Genomic DNA, 20468 nt, shown 5'->3' with positions numbered 1-20468 from the left:
TTACATTAGGCTACATTGAAGCCGTTACTTAAATGGAAAATGGTCTGCATTTCTATAGCGCTTTTCAAGTCAATGAAGAGTTCCCAAAGCGCTTTACAATGTGCTTCACATTTACCCATTCACACACACACACACACACACACACAGTCACACACCAATAGTGGCCATGCAGCCATGCAAGGCGCCGACCTGCTCTTCAGGGGCATGAGGGATTCAGTGTCTTGCCCAAGGACACTTCCACATATAACACGGAGGAGCCGGGAATCGAACCTGCGACCGCTTGATCCCAAGACGAGCATTGTACGTCTACCTCCAGAGCTGATGCCGTCCCACTGTTACATCCTTTTTGTACTTCTAGTAGTATTTCGAAATCACTCAACTTTCTACTTTCTTGAGTAGATTTGTGAGGAAGAAGGTGTACTCTTATTCCGCTACATTAGGCTACATTGAAGCCGTTACTTAAATGGTAATTGGTCTGCATTTCCATAGCGCTTTTCAAGTCAATGAAGAAAGTGCTTTACAATGTGCTTCTCACTTACCCATTCACACACACACTCACACACCAATAGGGAGTCAGCCATGCAAAGTGCCTACCTGCTATCAGGGGCATTAGGGGTTCAGTGTCTTGCCCAAGGACACTTCCACATATGACACAAAGGAGCCGGGAATCGAACCTGCGACCTCTTGATCCCAAAACGAGCGCTCTACGTCTACCTCCTGAGCTAATGCCGTCCCACTGTTACATCCACTTGAGCAAGTTTTGGGACATTTTGTACTTCTAGGAGTATTTTGAAATCAGATTTGTGAGGAAGAAGGTGTACTCTTATTTCGCTACATTGGGCTACATTGAAGCCGTTATTTAAATGGTAAATGGTCTGCATTTATATAGCGCTTTTCAAGTCAATTAAGAGCTCCCACCTACCAATTCACACACACACTCACGCACCAATAGGGAGTCAGCCATGCAAGCCGCCTACCTGCTTATGGGGGGCATTAGGGATTCAGTGTCTTGCCCAAGAACACTTCCTCTACCTCCTGAGCTAATGCCGCCCTATGCCAAAATGAATTACAGGGATCCTTTGGCCGATGAAATGATTCGGCGTGGCTAACAATGACTCGCTAGGAGGTCTCTCCAATGCCTTGCACGCATTAAAACCCCAGTGTGTAATATTCGACCACTAGACGGCACTGTTGTCGCATGCCAAACAAAAAACAGTGGCATATGCGGCTGGACACACATGGCGGCAACTTTTAGGTAAGGATTATGGGAAAAAAAAACAAATCACAGAATGAAATTTAAAAAAAACAATAATATGATAGTTCAAGTATTTTTCAAATGACTAAATTAAAGGCTCTAAATATGACACATTGTCACTTTAAAGTGACGTAGAGAGTAAACACGAGCAATTTGTTCTACGACCTATATAGGAAATCAAAATCTATTCTAATTTGATAAGAAACCACTCACGTATATGCTAGAGTTTTGTAGTATTACTGTAGTTGTTTTTTGGTGGTATTTTTGGAGTATGTTTATAGTGTTACTATGATATTTCTTAAAATACTTTATGTCGTTTTTTGTTGTATTTCCATTTGATATTTTTGTAGTATTTCTGTCGTTATATATCTGTAATAGGAAATTTGTATCTGTCATGATTACCGATGTGACTCAGCCGTGTCCGCTCCTTTGGCGTCAACTGCCTCGGACTCTGATTGGCTCCTTGTCCCTATTTAAACCCACTCCTATCCGTCCCCTGTTGTCAGTCCTTCTGCGAACCTCAGTGTATACTAGACAAGCCTTTTTCGACCCTGACTCCCACCTGTCCTGTTTTTCTTCCCGTCTGTCTCCGGTGACGACCCGTTTTTGTTCCCGATCACGTCTGTTCTCTCGTCCCGGCTTTCGACCTTTTCTGTCCCCGACCGCGTGTACTCTCCTTTCCTGGCTTTCGACTCGTTTTCGATCCCGACCACGTTTTTTGCTGTCCTGTCCCGGCGACTGACCTGTTTTTCCGTTCCCGCCATCGACTCCCGCGTTCAGAGCGACCTGCTTCCCGCGCCACCCTTTCTTTTCTTCCCAATAAAACGGAGAGAAATGTGACGCAAGTGGGTCCTGTCTCCGTTCTGGTCCTGCCAATAATGACTTTTTGTAGTATTACTGTAGTTGTTTTTTGTGGTATTTTTGTAGTGTGTTTATAGTAGTATTATGATATTTCTTAAAAGAATTTATACTGTTTTTGTCATAACTCCGTGAGATATTTTTTGTAGTATGCTTGTATTTTTACAATGATATTTCTTAAAATAATGTATACAGTTTTTTGTCATATTTCCATGAGACATTTTTGTAGTATATCTGTCATTATATATCTGGAATAGGATGTTTTGTCACGAGGGACCGGAGCAGAACGGAGGCAGGAGGCAGGAAGGGAGAACTCAATTGCGTTGACGATCAAAACTTTTATTTAGTAAAATAAAAGTCGTCCAAAACTCAGGGACAAGACAGAACAAACAGGCTTTAACTAAAAACGTGCAAACACAGGTTTCTTCCGACTCAAACAAAACAGGACAGAGCAAAACAGAACTGGAAATGCAGACAGAAAATGCAATGAGCCAGTAGCCGCAAAACCCACAACCCACCCTTAAGTGGCACACACGCAAATGAGCTGATTTACTGCAGCCGTGCCCAGGGGGCGGGGCCAGCCGGTCGCCACGGCGACCATGCTGGACACGACATGTTTGTATCATAGTATTGTTGGTAGTATTTCTGTCGTATTTCTATAATAGAATGAAAACGAAATAATAGATGAGCTCCCGGTTTTGAAGTACTAAATTTGATATTTAGTTTTGTCATCATTTTGTAGTACTTCTCCCGACTGCCTCTAGTTTGAAATAACATGGCCTTTTGGCTGTCCGCTGGTTAGTGTTAAATACGCATTTGCTAAGTTTGAAGTGAAGTAGACACTCAAAATGCGAAGAGAAGACATCAACGGGTCCTGAAAAATGGAGATCAACGTGAAAGTCCAACCTGTTGTAAAAGCCCTCGCTCGAGGCCTTTCCTTTTATGACATGCGCGGTCAAATTCTTCCAACTTTCGGAGCATGAACGCATCAAATTTTATTAAATTATACAAACACTAAGTAAATTAACACATTGATATTTTTAAAAAGATATTTGAATTCCCTCGCCCCCCAAAACATACCTATTTTTCTTAAAAGATTTAAATGTTATTGAAGCAAAAATATTACAAAAAATATGTTTTTATTTTAGGATTGGAAAAATTTCACATCGAATAAAGTTTTATAAGATAAAAAAAAGAAATGTAAACTATAGTTAGAGGGAGGAAACAACTTGAATATCTCATAAAACAGAAATAAATGCAAATAATTTCATGATTTGAGTGAAGATGATTGGCTTATTGACTGGTTAACTTTTTTAAAAACAAACTAGAGTCCAAAATGGATTTCTTCAACATATCAATTGCTTAAAAAAACTAAAAACAAATAAAAACTGTCTTCCTTTTTTTCATGAAGACGATTCATCGTTGTTCTAGGCGGAAATTGAGCTGGGGGGGGGGGGGGGGGGGGGGTATTTCGAGGGGAGGGGCTGTGGGCGGAGATAAGAGAGAGTAGTGATGGGAACTCCAGCTCCTGAGAGAGAACCGGCTTTTTCGGCTCGGCTTACAAACGGCTCTTTTGAAATAGGACTGGTAAATGGTCTGCATTTCTATAGCGCTTTTCAAGTCACTGAAGACTCCCAAAGCGCTTTATAATCTGCTTCACACCCATTCACACACACACACACACACACACCAATAGGGAGTCAGCCTCCAAACATTTTGAGGATAATCAAGATGCTAAATGGTTTGCATTTCTTCAGCGCTTTTCAAGTCACTGAAGAGCTCCCAAAGCGCTTTACAATCTACTTTGCACATACCCATTCACAAACACACACACACACACACACACACACACACACACACCAGTAGGGAGTCAGTCATGCAAGGCCTGCTACCTGCTTATTGGGGGCATTAGGGATTCAGTGTCTTGCCCAAGGACACTTCGACATATAACACGGAGGAGCCGGGAATCGAACCAGCAATAAGAAAATGTATTTTAAAGGGTTTGGTACAGCTCATCAGTAGGCATCAGGCCCCTGGGAATGATTTCAGTATGATGAATCACCATTAGATGGCGGGAGTGGCTTTGATCAGATCTTTGTCCACGCATCGAGGAAGCCCCCCACATCCTGGTGTTGCTTTCTGTATTCAGCGAATAAGTGTGTAGACCCATCCTGAAACATGATACACCAAATTTGTTCCTGTTGTAATAAGAGCCTTTATTGTTCTGACGCGCTGTGAACTTTTACCCGAGTTGTCACAGACCAGGAACGGACACGGGACCCAATAGCGCTCGTTTTCTCAGTTTTTTTGAAAAAGAGGGATGCGGAAGTGGCACTTCCATGTCTGGCGAGGAGGATCGGAGACAGGCGGGAATAGCAAGCTGTTGGCCAAGACTGGGGATCAAAGGCGGTGTCGAGTTCGTAAGCGAGGTCGGTAGCAGGAGGCAGGCAGGTAACGGGGCAAAACAGGTCAGGTCACCGGCAGGCAGAACGGGGCGTATTCAGGTCCGGAAACAGGTTGGCAACAAAGATTAGGCAGAAAAAAGCAGGGCGGACGAAAAGGCTTACTGAGCTGAAGGCAACAGTTCGCATCACGATCTGACGGCTTCCAAGAGGAAGCCGGGGGTTTAAAAAGAGAGTGACAGCCAATCAGCTGTCCGGGCTTCTGCGCTTAATCGGTAATCATGACACAAGTTGAACTTTCAAATTGTTTATCGTAAGCAACTTTAAAGTCGATTTTGACGCAGAATCCCCGAAAAACACGACAAAACCAAATGTAAAATAAAAATATTCCATTAGCGGTGCAACAACTACCCAAATTATCTTTAAGCTCTTTTTTGCTAGCAGAACGGAGAAAAAGAGGACATGGGAGCGAGAGTTTTATAAGTAGTGATGGTGAGCCCCACTCGCTTAAATGAGCCGTCTCGCACAGCCAAGTAGTTTACGAACCACCCATCACTTCGAAAGCAAGAGAGTGAGAGAGGATGGAGTGAAGAGAGAGAGAGAGCGAGACGCAGGCCCCGCAGCTGCCACGGATGCCGCCGATGCAGCATCCGATTCCCGATTGTCCCCCCGGAGGGAAGGGGACGGACGCCGCCGCCGAACGTCGCCCAAACGCCGCTAAAAGCCTCTCGACGCCGCCACGTGCACCGGGAAAATCCTCCACCTCCTCCCGGAACCTGAACGCCTCATTTCGCAGCCTCAGGTTAGCCTAGCCGCGCAGGAGTGCGTGTGTTTCACGGTCCGACGGGAAAAAACGTTTTTCCTGAATATCGACTTTTACGAAAAGGGCGAGCCACCTGTTTGGAGTGCGCGTGCGTGAGGGGGTGAGTGGAGGGGAGCGGTCGGGAATCGTGAAGTGTGTGTGCGCGTGCACGACGGGTGACGTGACGGTTACACATGTCGGCGAGAAGCGCTCGTCGATTTGATGTCGGAGCGGCCGAAAGTCCGATCTTTTTTCCCGGGTCCCTGAACGCGGCAGGGTTGCCAGGTGTTGCCTCGAGAGCGAAGGATGGGAGGAAAGAATGAAAGGATGAAAGAATGAATGGATGAATGGATTGCCGTTTGACGAACGTATCACGAATTTGGAGGGCTTCTCATTTAAAGTCAAAGAAATGAAGACGATTGAAATAAATAGGTGGATCTTCACAGTGGCAGTTGTGTAATACGTTGTGCTCCGTTGTCATCCTTTCATTTGTTTATATATTTCTTGAATGACTTCTATTTTAGATATTTTTTAAAAGCTTTTTTAATTGTTGTCAATATATTTTTGGTTTTTAACTTCATTTTTCCATTTTTTTCCAATGATTTCTCTTTTGACATATCTTTTTGCATCCTCTTTCATTTTATGCCAATCACGATTTATATTTTCTTTAATTTTGAGATGTATTTATTTATATTTTTATCTATATATGGTTTCTACCTTTTATGATTTGTATTTTTCGACATGTATGTATTTCATTTATTTAGCCAACCGCTAAACTTAGCCAATGACATCGGCTCTGCCCAACTCCGGCTATTGGCTCTTTTCAGTCGCTCCGGGTGGATCCGCCTCAAATTTTGCGATTTTGCCCCGCATTCTGTTTCGAATGCCCTCAAATGACACACTGTCACTTTAACAGTTTCAAGGAAGTGGAGTTGAGCGTGTTGTTTTAGTACATGAGTATACTACGTGAAAAACCCACAATAGAAATACAACAAAAATACTACGACAGTAATACTCCAAAGCAAAAATACGACAGAAATAGTACCAAGAAACCACAATGGAAATCCTTCAAAAGTACTACTACAGTAATCATACAATACAAAAATACTAGAAAGATACTACAGTCCCTTTAAGAGTTCCAAGAATACGGATGTCAATTGGAGTTGAGTGTGTTGTTTTAGTACATGAGTATACTACGGGAAAAATCCAACAATAGAAATACTACTACAGTAATACTACAAAGCAAAAATACGATAGAGATAGTACCAAAAAAACACAATGGAAATCCTTCAAAAGTACTACTACAGTAATCATACAATACAAAAATACTACAGAAATACTAGAAAGTGACTACTGTCCCTTTAACAGTTCCAAGAATACGGATGTCGATTGGAGTCGAGCGTGTTGTTTCAGTATATCGTATTTCCCCGAAGTTTACCGAAAAACCCCAAATTGGCCAGAAATCATGATACCGACAAAATGATACTGCAGTGGCTCACTGTTCTGCCTTTGAGAAACGCATAGAGTGGTCTTGGAGTGCCCTCTTGTGGTTAACCTGTTCATTGTTTGTTGAGTGATGAAAGCAGGCGTCATCATGCTAATTTGTATGTATGCAATAGTAGCTCTTCATGTAGTTTATTCTTTATATATTCCAAAATACTTCTTATAAGCTAGTGTTATACTACCCGTAATACACTAGTATAAGTGCGGGATTATTTGTGTTGATTTACAGCGCAGATTTTTGAAAGAATCAGGAAAAAAAGAAGTGCTTGATGAGTGCCGCTAAGCTAGCCCGCCGCTAAGCTAACGTACCGCTAAGCTAGCGTGCATATGCCTGACGGCTGCGTGGGCGGGTGAGAGGCCAAACAAGAATTTTACGTCAAGTGTGGGAGGAAATTCAAGGGATTGCCGATTACGTGTCTGTATAATAGAAATAATACAACAGAAATACTATGTAAATATTAACACAGAAATACTGCAGTATTATGACTACAGAAATACTACTTCAGAAATATGATAGAAATAGTAACTAAAATACAAAAAATGTGACAGAAATGTGACAGACATATTCCAAAACTATTACAAAAATACTACTAGAAAATACTACAGAAATATTACAAAATACTACAAAGTGTTGCAGAAAAATTACTAGAAAACACTACAGGAATATTACAAAATACTACAAAGTTCTAATACATTAATAATATAATACAACGGAAATATTTCAAAAAACACAATACAGAAATTCTATTAAATAAATACTTAAAAAATACTGACATGGAAATACTACAAAATAGTACAGAAATACAACAAAAATACTACTACAGAAAAACTACAAAAAACACCACCATGGAAATACGACAAAAATACTACTTCAGAAATACTACAAAAAACACCGCGATGGAAATATTTCAAAAACAATTTTACAGAACTACCTCAAAATACACCCTCAGAAATACTACAAAAACACTACCTACTACAGAGATGCAACAAAAATACTACTCCAGAAATACTGCAGTAATATGACTACAGAAATACTATTACAGAAATACTATAAAAATACTAACTACATTATTAATATAATACAAAAAATATGACAGAAATATGACAAAAAGTATTACAGAAATACTACTAAAATACTCCGGAAATATTACAAAATAATCCAGTAATAATGTAATGCAAAAAATACAATGGAAATATTACACGAAAATACTCCAGAAATACTCTTAAATAAATACTTACTGGAAATACTATAAAATGGTACAGAAATACCACAAAAATACTACTTCAGAAATACTACAAAACACTGCTATGGAAATACTTCAAAAACAATTTTACAGAAATAGCTCAAAATACACCCTCAGAAATACTCCAAAAACACTACTTACTACAGAGATACAACAAAAATAATACTCCAGAAATACTGCAAAAACACTACTATGGAAATCCTTCAAAAATACTTTGACAGTAATCCTATAATACAAAAATACTATTACAGTAATACTATAATACCAAAATACTACAACAGAAATTCTATTACAGAAATACTACCAAAGAACACAATGGAAATCTTACAAAAATACTACTACAGTAATACTATGATACCAAAATACTACGACAGAAATACTGTTACAGAAATACTTCCAAAGAAAACAATGGAAATCCTACAATAATACTACTACAGAATTACTCCAAATAACCACGATGGAAATAGTACATACCTACTACTATGCGAACCTGCGTTCTAGAAACTAGAATTGACGCGAATTCCGAGGTCAGGTTTTGTGGTACGAATAACTGCGAAAGCAGCGTTTCCATAGCAACCTGCTCCCCCCTCGCCCCCTCCCCTCCCCGAGAAACAGAAAAGCGAAACTTTATGGATTTCCCGGCGTGCGCCGCCAGTCTCGTCAGGAACAACGCGGAAGAGAAGCTTATTTCCTGCCCGGCGTGGGGGGGAGAACGGAAACGGGCAGCCGGATGAAAATTGGATCGGGGCCCGTTGTGCAGGTGATCTACTTTAGCCCGGCGCAGGGAGATAACAGATTATATGCTGCGCATATCCGATCCCCCCGTGTGTCACAGTACCCGGGGTCCGGAACCTTCCAAAACCTGAGAAACTCTGCAAAGAAACCCCCTGCCACATTTTTCACTAACAACAATAGTTGACCGGGGATAATGGATCGTGGATGCGTCACTGAAATGAAATGAAATGATCTGCATTTATATAGCGCTTTTCAAGTCAATGACTTCCCAAAGCGCTTTACATTGTGCTTCACATTTCCCAATAGCGGCCATGATCTGTGCAGCCATGTAAGGCTGCTAACCTGCTTATTGGGGGTATTGGGGGTTCAGTGTCTTACCCAAGGACACTTCGGCATGTAACACGGACAAGCCGGGATTCGAACTGGGATCCCTTAATCCTAAAACGATCGCTCTACCTCCTGAGCTACTGCCGCCCCACTGCTGTTCATTTTAGTCATTATCATGGGAAAAAAAGACCTGGCCCCCCAACTCGGTCACTAAGCCTCTGCTCTTAGCGATAGTCAACTAGGATAATGGATTCCGCCTAAAACAGTGCCGGCCCCCGCTTAAAACAATAGTTGACCGGGGATAATGGATCGTGGATGCATCAGTGCTGTTCATTTTAGTCATTATCATGGGAACTAAATACCTGCCCCCCCCAACACGGTCATTAAGCCCCCGCTCTTAGCGATAGTCAACTAGAATAATGGATCGCGCCCAAAACAGCGCCGGCCCCCACTTAAAACAATAGTTGACCGGGGATAATGGATCGTGGATGCATCAGTGCTGTTCATTTTAGTCATTATGGGAACAAAAGACCTAACCCCCCCCCCCAACACAGTCACTAAGCCCCTGCTCTTAGCGATACTCAACTAGGATAATGGATCGCGCCCAAAACAGTGCCGGCCCCTGCTCAAAACAATAGTTGACTGGGGATAATGGATCGTGGATGCATCAGTGCTGTTCATTTTAGTCACAATCATGGGGAAAAAATAGACCTGGGGCGTCGCGCCTCAGCTTGCTAACCGATGCTCACCGGGAAATAAAGAGAGAGGTAGGTGAGACAGAAAGCTATATAGGAAAGGAGGAAAAAAAAGAAATGGAAAAATAACCTCAGAAAGAGTGAGAAGAAGAAAGAAAGGGAGAAAATGTGGCAGAGAGAGAGATGAAGAGAAAGAAAGAAAGGGAGTGACGAAACTGGGAAACAATGAAAGAGAAAAAGATAGAAAGGGAGATAAAATTGCAGAGAGAGAGAGAGAGATGAAGAGAAAGAAAGCGAGTGAAAGAAAGGAGACAAAGAAATAAAAAGAAACTGGGAAAGAATGACAAGAAGAGAGAGGGAAAGAAAGGAAGGGAGTTAAAATGGCAGAGGAAGAGAGATGAAGAGATAAAAAGAAAGAAAGAAAGAATGAGAGTGAAAGAAAGAAGGAGACAAAAAAAGAAAGAAACTGGGAAATAATGACAAGAACAGAGAGAGAAAAAGACAGAAAGAAAGGGAGATAAAAATGGCAGAGAGAGAGAAAGAAATAAAGAAAGGGAGTGAAAGAAAGGAGACAAAGAAAGAAAGAAACTGTGAAAGAATGACATGAAGAGAGAGAGAAAATGATTGAAGGAAACAGAGATAAAAATGGAAGAGAGAGAGATAAAGAGAAAGAAAGAAAGAAAGAAATAAAAAGAAAAGTGAGTGAAAGAAAGGAGACAAAGAAAGAAAAAAATGGTAAATAATGACAAGAAGAGAGAAAGAAAAAGATAGAAGGAAAGGGTGATAAAAATGGCTGAAAGAGAGAGATGAAGAGAAAGAAAGAAAGGGAGTGAAAGAAGGAAGGAGACAAAGGAAAAAAAGAAACTGGCAAATAATGACAAGAAGAGAGAGAGAAAATGATAGAAAGAAAGGGAGATAAAAATGGCAGAGAGATATAAAGAGAAAGAAAGAAAGGGAATGAAAGAAAGAAGGAGACAAAGGAAAAAAGAAAGTGGGAAAGAATGACAAGAAGCGAGAGGAAAAGAAAGAAAGGGAGATAAAAATGGCAGAGAGAGGGAGAGATGAAGAGAAAGAAAGAAAGAAAGAGAGAAAGAAAGGCAATGAGGAGAAAGAGAAGAAAGAAGAGCACGTAACATGAGGAATGCCGATGCTAACGTGAAAATGCTAATGGGGGATGCTAACGAGGGGCGCCCCCCCCAATAGACACAACAAGTAGTCACGGGAAGTGAATAATTGAGGACTGACCCCGTTGCACACTAGCTCAAATGCAAAGCTTGCAGGAAATACACCCTCAAAAAAAAGAAGGGAAAAAAAGGAAACGCACGGTTAGCACACGCAAAATGAAGCTTTTTAAAGAAAACAGAAAAAAGAACAAAAAAAATATCCCTTCCTTTCTCCTTCCCTGAAAAAAGAATGTAGTCAGTCGGTCCACTGTGACTTGAAAACGAAGGAAGATAGAAACGAAACCAAAAAGAGAAAGAAAGGGCAGATAAAAAACGAAAAAAAAGAAAAGGAGAAAGAAAAACAAACATTAAAACAGAGAGCGAGAAAAAGAAAGTAATGAAATAAAGAGAGCAAGACAAAAAGAAACGTGAATGAGAAAAATAAAGAAAAGCCATGAAAAAGATGGAAAGAAAGGAAGAAAAAGGAAATAAAGGAAAGAGAAAAAGATATAAGAAATGAGATAGAGAGAGAAAGATAGAAAAAAATAGATAAAGAGGGAGAAAGAGAGATAGAAAGGGATAAAGAAGTAAAGAAACTAAGAAAAGAAAGAGGGAGATCAAAAAACAAAAATGAAAGAAAGAGAAAGAGGGAAAGGAAGAGAGGAAAGAAGGAAATAAGATAGAGAAAAAGGGAGAATGGAACCGAGAAAGAAATGAGATAGAGAGAAAAGAAAGAAAATCGAGAGAGGCCACGAAATGACGTGGCTCATATAAGCTTCTGTATTTCAAATTCCATCAGGACTCGTTTCCATTCCCCATCAGTCGTTCTGAGATCCATCGCTTCGGTCTATCCGGAACGTCCGGGGAATCTCTCCATCCGGCTCGTCTCTTCGTCCTGGCTTGGGCGCCTCCGGGAAAGAAAAGAGAGAGCCGGCCCCCGTGACCGACGAGTAAATAGGGGCCGAAAAAAACGGGAGCCGGGGGACGCTCCGTCAACAGATTCTCTCTCGGCCCCGGAGGGATCGGCTCGTCTGGCCTGGCCAAAACAAACAAATCCAAAGTGAGCTCCTCTACTACATTATCGCGCCAATATATATATATCCCATTTATCAATCTGTTATCCCCGGCAGAGTGCTTTTCTGCCCTTCTCTCAAGCAACTTGTGTTGTCGCGATCCATTATCCCCAATCGCTGGCAAAGCAGTCTTTATCCCCAACAGAGTGCTATTTTTCCCTTCTGTCAAGCAACTTGTGTTGTCGCGATCCATTATCCCCAATCGCTGGGAAAGCAGTCTTTCATCAGGCAAAGCATCGATTTTTTTTTTTTCAATCCTGTCTGGCAAAAAGTGAACTGCACTTGTGCGGCCGCAAACCATTATCCCTGACCGCATACTGCGGAGGCCGCAAAGCACATATCTTGTCAGGTGTGGCAACAATTATTTTGCCCTTACTGTATTTTCGTCTAAAATGAACGGCACGTTTGCAGCCACGATCCGTTATTCCTGATCCCGCATCGCAGCAAACAGTGGAGCTAATTTTTTGGGCGGTTCTGTCCACCAAAAAGTGAACCCCACTCGAGCGGCCTTGATCCATTATCCCTGATGTTTTTCTGCTTGAAATGAACTGCACTTGTGCGGCCGCAAACCATTATCCCTGACCGCATACTGCGAGGGCCGGCAGAGCGCCTTTCTTGTCAGGCGTGGCAACAATTGTTTTTGCTCTTGGTGTATCTTCGTCTAAAATTAACAGGACTTTTGCAGCCACGATCCGTTATTCCCCATCCCATGTCGCAGCAAACAGCGGAGCGCATTTTTTTGCAGTTCTGTCCCCTGAAAAGTGAACTCCACTCGAGCGGCCTTGATCCATTATCCCTGATCACATTCTGCTGCTGCAAACAAAGGCAGACTGTTTTTCTGTTAGAAATGAACTGCACTTGTTCGGCCTCAAACCATTATCCCTAACTGTATACTGCGAGGGCCGGCAGAGCACCTTTCTTGTCAGGCGTGGCAACAATTATTTTGCTCTTACTGTATTCTCGTCTAAAATGAACAGAACTTTTGTAGCCACTATCCATTATTCCCTATTCTATATCGCAGCAAACAGCAGAGCGCATTTTTTTTGTAGTTCTATCCTCTGAAAAGTGAACTCCACTCGAGCGGCCTTGATCCATTATCCCTGATGGCCTAATGCTGCTGCAAACAATGGCGGACTGTTTTTCCGCTTGTAATGAACTGCACTTGTGCGGCCGCAGACCAACATCCCTGACTGCATACTGCGAGGGCCGGCAGAGCGCATGTCTTTCAGGCATGGCATCAATTATTTTGCTCTTACTGTATTTTCGTCTAAAATGATTGGCACGTTTGCAGCCGCAATCTGTTATTCCTGATCCCATATCGCAGCGAACAGCAGAGCGCATTGTTTTGGCGATTCTGTCCACCAAAAAGTGAACTACACTCGAGCGGCCTTGATCCATGATCCCTGATGGCATCCGGCCACTGAAAACAAGGGCAGACTGTTTTTCCGCTTGAAATGAACTACACTCGAGCGGCCCTGATCCATTATCCTCGATGGCATACTGCAGCTGCAAACACGGGCAGACTCTTTTTCCGCTTGAAATGAACTGCACTTTCACGGCCATAAATTTAAAACATTCTTTTCTGTCTTAAGTGTCATTGCGATACGAGGCGGGTGTCATACATCATTTTTGAATTGACGGATACGAAATCACGACAAACCCTGGTCTTTCTCCGCGCTTGCTAGCTTTTGCTAGCTTCTATTGCTTGGATTACAGCAGTTCTTCTTCTTTGTCTTTTGTTTAAATCACAATTTGCTCCAAAAAAAGCGGCTAGGCTAAAGCCAGCTAGCTTAAAGATGTGCGACGGACATCGTGGCGTAACGGTACGGACGTCCATACGAATGTTCGAAGGCCAGAAGAAGACTTCACGAATCTCGGATTTGGAGTAGAGACAAGTTAGCGCCGTCGACCGATGACGAATTATCGGTCGGGACGTTCGGGTAACGGATCGGCTTTCTAATTCGAATGAAACGACGCCGATATTTCTTCAAAAACTTCCTTGTCTGTAAAATCTGCGACTTGTGTGCACCGCTGCCACCTAATCCTGTGGATGTGCAATTACACCAAAATAGAGCTATGAGCCGATATTGTTATTGTTAGCTGCTTTTGTTTTGTCCCTACAAATTCCGAATTGTTTTGTTGTTCTGTTAGATATTTAGTCTTCCAACAGTATGTTTCCTCCTTTCATGTTTTGTTCAGTTAGAGCTTATTCACGTGCCTGCATTTTATTCAGTGGTCTCGTCGTCACGGCGTTCTCGTTGTTGTTCTTTCTTCTTGTGGGGAGTTTTTTGTGTTTCATGTTTTGTTCTGTTAGAGCTGGTTGTGATTCTATCATCACGCATGTCCCCTGTGTCTTTTTCCTTTCACGTTTTGTTTGGTTGCAACCGGTTTCAGCTCCAACAAATTCTCTTTCTTTTTCCATTCACGTTTTGTTTGGTTACAACCTTTTTTGGCTCCAACAAATTGTTTTTTTTCCTTTCATGTTTTGTTTGGTTCCAACCAGTTTCAGCTGCAACTAATTCTGTTTCTTCTTCCTTTCACATTTTGTTCCGTTACAACTGTTTTCAGCTCCAACAAATTCTGTTTCTTTTTCTCTTTCACGTTTTGTTTGGTTACAACCAGCATTCCAACATCCATTGTATTGGCCTTTCATGTTTTGTTTTGTCGGTTTCTCAGTATTTCCATTTAGATCTTCTTTCCAAACCCATTCTGTGTTTCCTTGTTCTTGGTTAGGGTACTTTAGTGTAGCAACATGTGCCGTGTTGTCTTAATTTCATGTTTTGTCCCGTTTCTGCGTTGTTGTTCTTTTCTCGTGTGAGAACTTTTGTCGTGTTTCACGTTTAGTTTTGTTAGAGCCGGTTGTCGTTTGAACATTGCCAAGTTGTTCTATCTACGTGTGAGTGTGTTGTTTCTTTGGTGTTTTGTTCAGCTAGATCTCATTTATTTTCCAACCTATCCGGTTTCTTCTTTCTTATATGTATTGTTTAGTTAGAACCAATATTCTTACATATTCTGCATTTTCTTTGATGTTTTTTGGTTGTTAGAGTGAGTTTGTCTATCAAAACATCTTGCATTGCCCCTCCTTTCATGTTTTTTCCCGTTTCTGCGTTGTTGTTCTTTTCTCGTGTGAGAACATTTGTTGTGTTTCATGTTTAGTTTAGTTAGAGCCGGTTGTCGTTTGAACATTGCCAAGTTGTTCTATCTACGTGTGCGTTTGTTGTTACTTTGGTGTTTTGTTCAGCTACAACTCATTTATTTTCCAACCTATTGGGTTTCTCCTTTCTTTCATGTATTGTTTAGTTAGAACCGACATTCTTACGTGTCGTGCATTTTGTTTGATGTTTTTTTTTTTTTTGGGTTAGAGTGAGTTCGTCGACCTGACAAATCTTGCATTGCCCCTCCTTTCATGTTTTGTCCAGTTGGAGTCGGTCAGTAGTGTTTAAAGTCATCCTTCACAGTCTCATGTTTTGTTCTGTTAGGTGTTAAAACATGAGGTTATTGTCGGACCCAGGTGCGGGTATGTTCTCTGCATACTCCTCTTTATATTCTTGTTCCGTTAGAAGCAGTTCCAAGATATGATGCATCCTGGTGACGGAGCCTCAGCTCTGTAGCTTAGCGCTTTGCCGTGATTATGCAAAGCGGTCTGGGACGTTCCAGTCACTCTGAGGATGAAAACCGATTTTGGGGGGGGGGAAAGCCAGGGAAGGGGGAATACAAGCAGAAAGCTTTGGCTGCGGTTTTTTTCTTTTTAAGTCGAAAGAAAGAACGATTCTTTGCAAGTACCTTGATACTGGAAAAGCGGGCGTCAGGAACCTCCCAGGCCATATATGGCTCCCACAAGTACATTTGGCTCAGAGATCCATTCATTTATTGTCCATTACATCCTGATTTTGGTACATGCAAAGCTGAAGTAGCACTGTGTATAATATTGGTTCAGTCCAGTGTATACAGGGCACATTCTCAACTACAGTTTACAGTCAGAGTGTCACACCACCATACCTCGTTTTAGTCGTAGGTCGTTTTGTATCTTCACTGTCGATATACTTCTGGATGAAAACCCACTGATCAAACTGTAAATACATAAAAACACCAGCAAACCCCTCAGAGCGATTTGATTGGGTGAGCGGTAGAGGTGGGCGGAGTCCTGCACGCAGCGCAAGACACTCCCCTTCTCTCAAATGAACTGCTCTTGTGCAGGATCAATCCATTATCCCAAATCCCGTATTGCTGCGAGCGGGGAACAACAAAAGGCACTTTTGTCAGGAGTCATGCAGTTCTGGTTGTCTGAAAGGAACTGCATTGATTTGGCCACAATCCATTACCCCAGATCACATCTTGCTGGGAGCGAGGACTGACAGAGAACACTTTAGTCAGGCCTCTCCTGTTTTGCCGTTACTGTGTTTCTGCCTCAAATGAACCGCACTCAGGCAGCAGTGATCCATTATCCCAAATTCTATACTGCTGCGGGCGGGGACCAACATAAGGCACCTTTGTCTCGCAGTTCTGGCCTGCCTAAAAGGAACTGTAGAATTTTGGCCGCGATCCATTATCCATTTTGTTGGGAGCCAGTACTGAGAGAGCAGATTTGCATCCTACATGGTGTATATTTATGTTTTGTGCCTTAAATGAGCCACAATCCATTATCCCTGGTCAACTATTGCAGTCATCCATTATCCAAAATCCCATATTGCTGCGAGGAAGACCAACAGAAGGGACTTTTGTATAGATTACAGTATTTCACCCGTTTTTTTTTGGAGTTTTATTTTTTTTTATTTTTGCAATTTTATTTCCAGGTGAAGCCGTGGCAAAAGACGGAGCATGAGCAGGCCAAGCAGGAGGAGATCCAGGAATTGCCAAAGGTCAGAAAAATACAGAAATAAAGTTCCTTATTATGGGTAAAATGAGCGATGATTCTATATTTAGTAGCCCTTCTTCTTTTATTTTGAAAAGGTTGAGCTTTGTGAGCCGGAGCAGTCATGCCGCTCGCAGAGTGAAAACCTCCCGCGGCTTTCCGAAGAGCTGCTGAATTTCCGTTTCCGATCCCGTCCTGCGGAGATCATCCCGCGGAAATCTTCTCCTTTCCTCTCCCGGGAAGCGGAGCAGCTCCCAAAGGTCGCCGAGGCGGGTACCGGTAGGTTTCGCGGTCAAACCGTTCGATAAATAAATCTGAGGAGAAAACGCGGGTTTCACAACAAAAGTAGGGGATTGCTCTTTTTCAACCGTATTCTTTCAATAATTCAACTTTTTCCTTTTTTTTGGGCGTTTTTTTCCTGCATGATGAACAGCGGCTGACATCAGTTTGTATGGCGTTGAACTACCAAGCATCGTCACGCCCATTCTTCTCTGCTCATTGGTGTTTTATTTTTCTGCGGGGAAAATCAGCATCTGCGTCTTCTCATCTCATCTCATCAACCGCATCGCTTATCCTCAGTAGGGTCGCGGGGGTGCCGGAGCCCATCCCAGCAATCATCGGGCAGTGGGCAGGGGACACCCTGAACTGTTTGCCAGCCAATCGCAGGGCACACGGGGACAAACAACTCACTCGCTCATTCGCACCTAGGGACAATTTGGACCGGCCAATTCACCTGAAATGCATGTTTTTTGGAACGTGGGAGGAAACCGGAGTGCCCGGAGGAAAACCACGCAAGCACGGGCAGAACATACAAACTACGCACAGGAAGTCTGGAGCTGGATTTGAACGTAGGAGGTTCCCATGACATGAACTGTGCCGCACATGCGCTAACCACTGAGCCGCCGTGCTGCCCGCATCTGCGTCTTACACATCAAATACTATATATATATATATATATATATATATATATATATATATATTTTTTTTTTTTTATGTCAAATTGGAACGTCGTCTTCGTCCGTGCCAGGAACCAGAATATTTTCTATGCGACACATAAATAGAGGGAAATTCTGAAATATATTTACACAGGTATTGTTCGGATCCGCAATTATATTCGCCAGTAAGAACGGCTACTATCAGTAACGCAATGGGCCCCTAGGGACTCAAACCCTGCACTGCCAGACATGTCCCACTGCTAAAGCCACTACACGTCCGGGCCCGTCTGTGGTTCTCGAGAGAGCATTTGGATGATCCAAAGGAGGACCGGGAGAAAGTGTTATGGTCAGATGAAACTAAAATAGAACTTTTTAATCAAAACACAGGTTTTTTCTGTTTGCAGGAGAAACAATATTGAATTGCGTCTGAAGAACACGATACCCACTGTGAAGCATGGGGGTGGAAACATCATGCTCTGGGGATTTTTTGCTTTAAAGGGACCAGGGCGACTGATCTGTGTAGAATAGAATAGAATATACCTTTCTTGTCATTGTTACAAAATGGGTTGAACATATTGTGACAACGAAATTGGACGTGGCACTCCAGTTTCACATTTAACAATGAGGATAAAAGAAAACAAAGAAGATAAAGGAACAAAGAAGATAAAGGTAATAAAAAAAGGCTATGCGTTAGCGCTAAAGGGGCTACCCATCTCTGTTTTTTGGCAGTGTCCGGGGCCGAGCGTGGAAAGTGGGGATCGGGTGTCGGCAGAGATCGGCGACGCGAGAAGCGAAAATCTGCCCTCGGCCGCCAACCCCGGCAGCGGTGAGTCTACCGAATTTGCCCTCGCGCTATTGCTGGGCATTCTCCTTGGGAGAAGTTATTAGGGGTTGTTAGTGAGCTGAGCTGAAAGCTCGGTTCGGTGAATTGGCTAGTTGTAACGCGCAAGTCTCAGCGAACCAAATAGTACGCCGAGTGTTGCCAGACAGACTCAGTCCAGGACCTCATAGGACAGGATTTTTTGAAATATAGGGGTACCTCTACTCACAAATGTAATTGGTGCTGGGAGTAGCTTCGTTACCTAAGAACTTTATAAGTAGAGACGCGTTTTGTATGTAAATATAATAGAAAGAATAGGAACTTCTTGCCTTGCGTTCATTGAAAAACTGATCCAGTGACGTCTGCTTCTGCCTGTAGCGATAGCACAACGTCTCAACACTATTCCCGGGTGATTCCTTTCCACACATTTTATGAATTGAGCTAGAATGTCTTTCATTTGGGCTGATTGAATGATGGTGTTGTTAGAAAACCCGCCTCCTCCTAGTATGTAAACTCGGACGGTGAAACGAAAAGCATGCCGGGATGCACGCGCACTGGATTTCCAGGTGGATTGGAAGCGTTAGCCATTTTGTTAATGTAGGGAAATTAGTGGAAAGCGTCTATTGTTCGGGAAACTCCAGGAGTGGCGAATAGCAGCGCGTGCTGTACCTTATTTTTGACTTTGTAACCCGAGGCACTGCTTTCCCGACCCGCTCATTTGTAACCTGAAACTTTCGTATGTGGAGACATTTGTACGTAGAGGTACCTCTGTAAGCGTGGGTGAGGAAAACAAAGTCCGAAGGAAGTCATTCAGGTAGGGTATACGTCAAAAACTAGCATCATATTCCGTGTGAAACACGACCATAAATACTAGCATTGTCTTAGGCGCCTAGCGTTACTGACATTAGCATCTTTTGAGTGGAATGCTAACGATTTTTTATTTTCCTCCTCTTATCCGCTAACTAGCTTGTTGTTTGCTAAAAGCTAGCATTTCCTCTTTTAATCTGCTTACTAGCCTCTAGTTTGATAAAAGCTAGCGTTCCTCCTCTAATCCGCTAACTAGCTTCTAGCTCAATAAAAGCTAGCGTTCCCCCTCTAATTCGCTAACTAGCTTGTTGTTTGCTAAAAGCTAGCGTTACCTCTTCTAATCCCCTAACTAGCTTGTTTGTTGCTAAAAGCTAGCGTTTCCTCTTCTAATCTGCTAACGAGCTTCTAGTTTGATAAAAGCTAGCGTTCCTCCTCTAATCTGCTAACTAGCTTCTAGCTCAATAAAAGCTAGCGTTCCCCCTCTAATTTGCTAACTAGCTTGTTGTTTGCTTAAAGCTAGCGTTACCTCTTCTAATCCCCTAACTAGCTTGTTTTTTGCTAAAAGCTAGCGTTTCCTCTTCTAATCTGCTAACGAGCTTCTAGTTTGATAAAAGCTAGCGTTCCTCCTCTAATCCGCTAACTAGCTTCTAGTTCAATAAAAGCTAGCGTTCCCCCTCTAATCTGCTAACTAGCTTGTTGTTTGCTAAAAGCTAGCGTTACCTCTTCTAATCCCCTAACTAGCTTGTTTTTTGCTAAAAGCTAGCGTTTCCTCTTCTAATCTGCTAACGAGCTTCTAGTTTGATAAAAGCTAGCGTTCCTCCTCTAATCCGCTAACTAGCTTCTAGCTCAATAAAAGCTAGCGTTCCCCCTCTAATTCGCTAACTAGCTTGTTGTTTGCTAAAAGCTAGCGTTACCTCTTCTAATCCCCTAACTAGCTTGTTTTTTGCTAAAAGCTAGGGTTTCCTCTTGTAATCTGCTAACTAGCTTGTTGTTTGCT

General features: G+C 42.4%; 1 protein-coding gene across 1 annotated transcript in view; it reads left to right on the top strand.

Annotated features, from left to right (window-relative positions):
• The first annotated feature begins 16948 nt into the window (after positions 1–16948).
• The window catches only part of LOC148349952 (RIMS-binding protein 2-like), a 55053-nt gene continuing 51533 nt past the window's right edge, over positions 16949–20468 (top strand). The window contains exons 1-3 of the mRNA XM_088319976.1: positions 16949–16952; positions 17113–17188; positions 18574–18670. Of these exons, the coding sequence (XP_088176102.1) occupies positions 16949–16952; positions 17113–17188; positions 18574–18670 (177 nt within the window). The remainder of the gene's footprint in view (positions 16953–17112; positions 17189–18573; positions 18671–20468) is intronic.

This window comes from Urocampus carinirostris, chromosome 16, assembly GCF_059441175.1.
Source record: "Urocampus carinirostris isolate Australia breed hairy pipefish chromosome 16, RoL_Ucar_1.0, whole genome shotgun sequence".
Taxonomy (NCBI): domain Eukaryota; kingdom Metazoa; phylum Chordata; class Actinopteri; order Syngnathiformes; family Syngnathidae; genus Urocampus; species Urocampus carinirostris.
The sequence above is the reverse complement of the archived record's forward strand: the minus strand, read 5'-3'. Positions and strand labels throughout refer to the sequence as shown.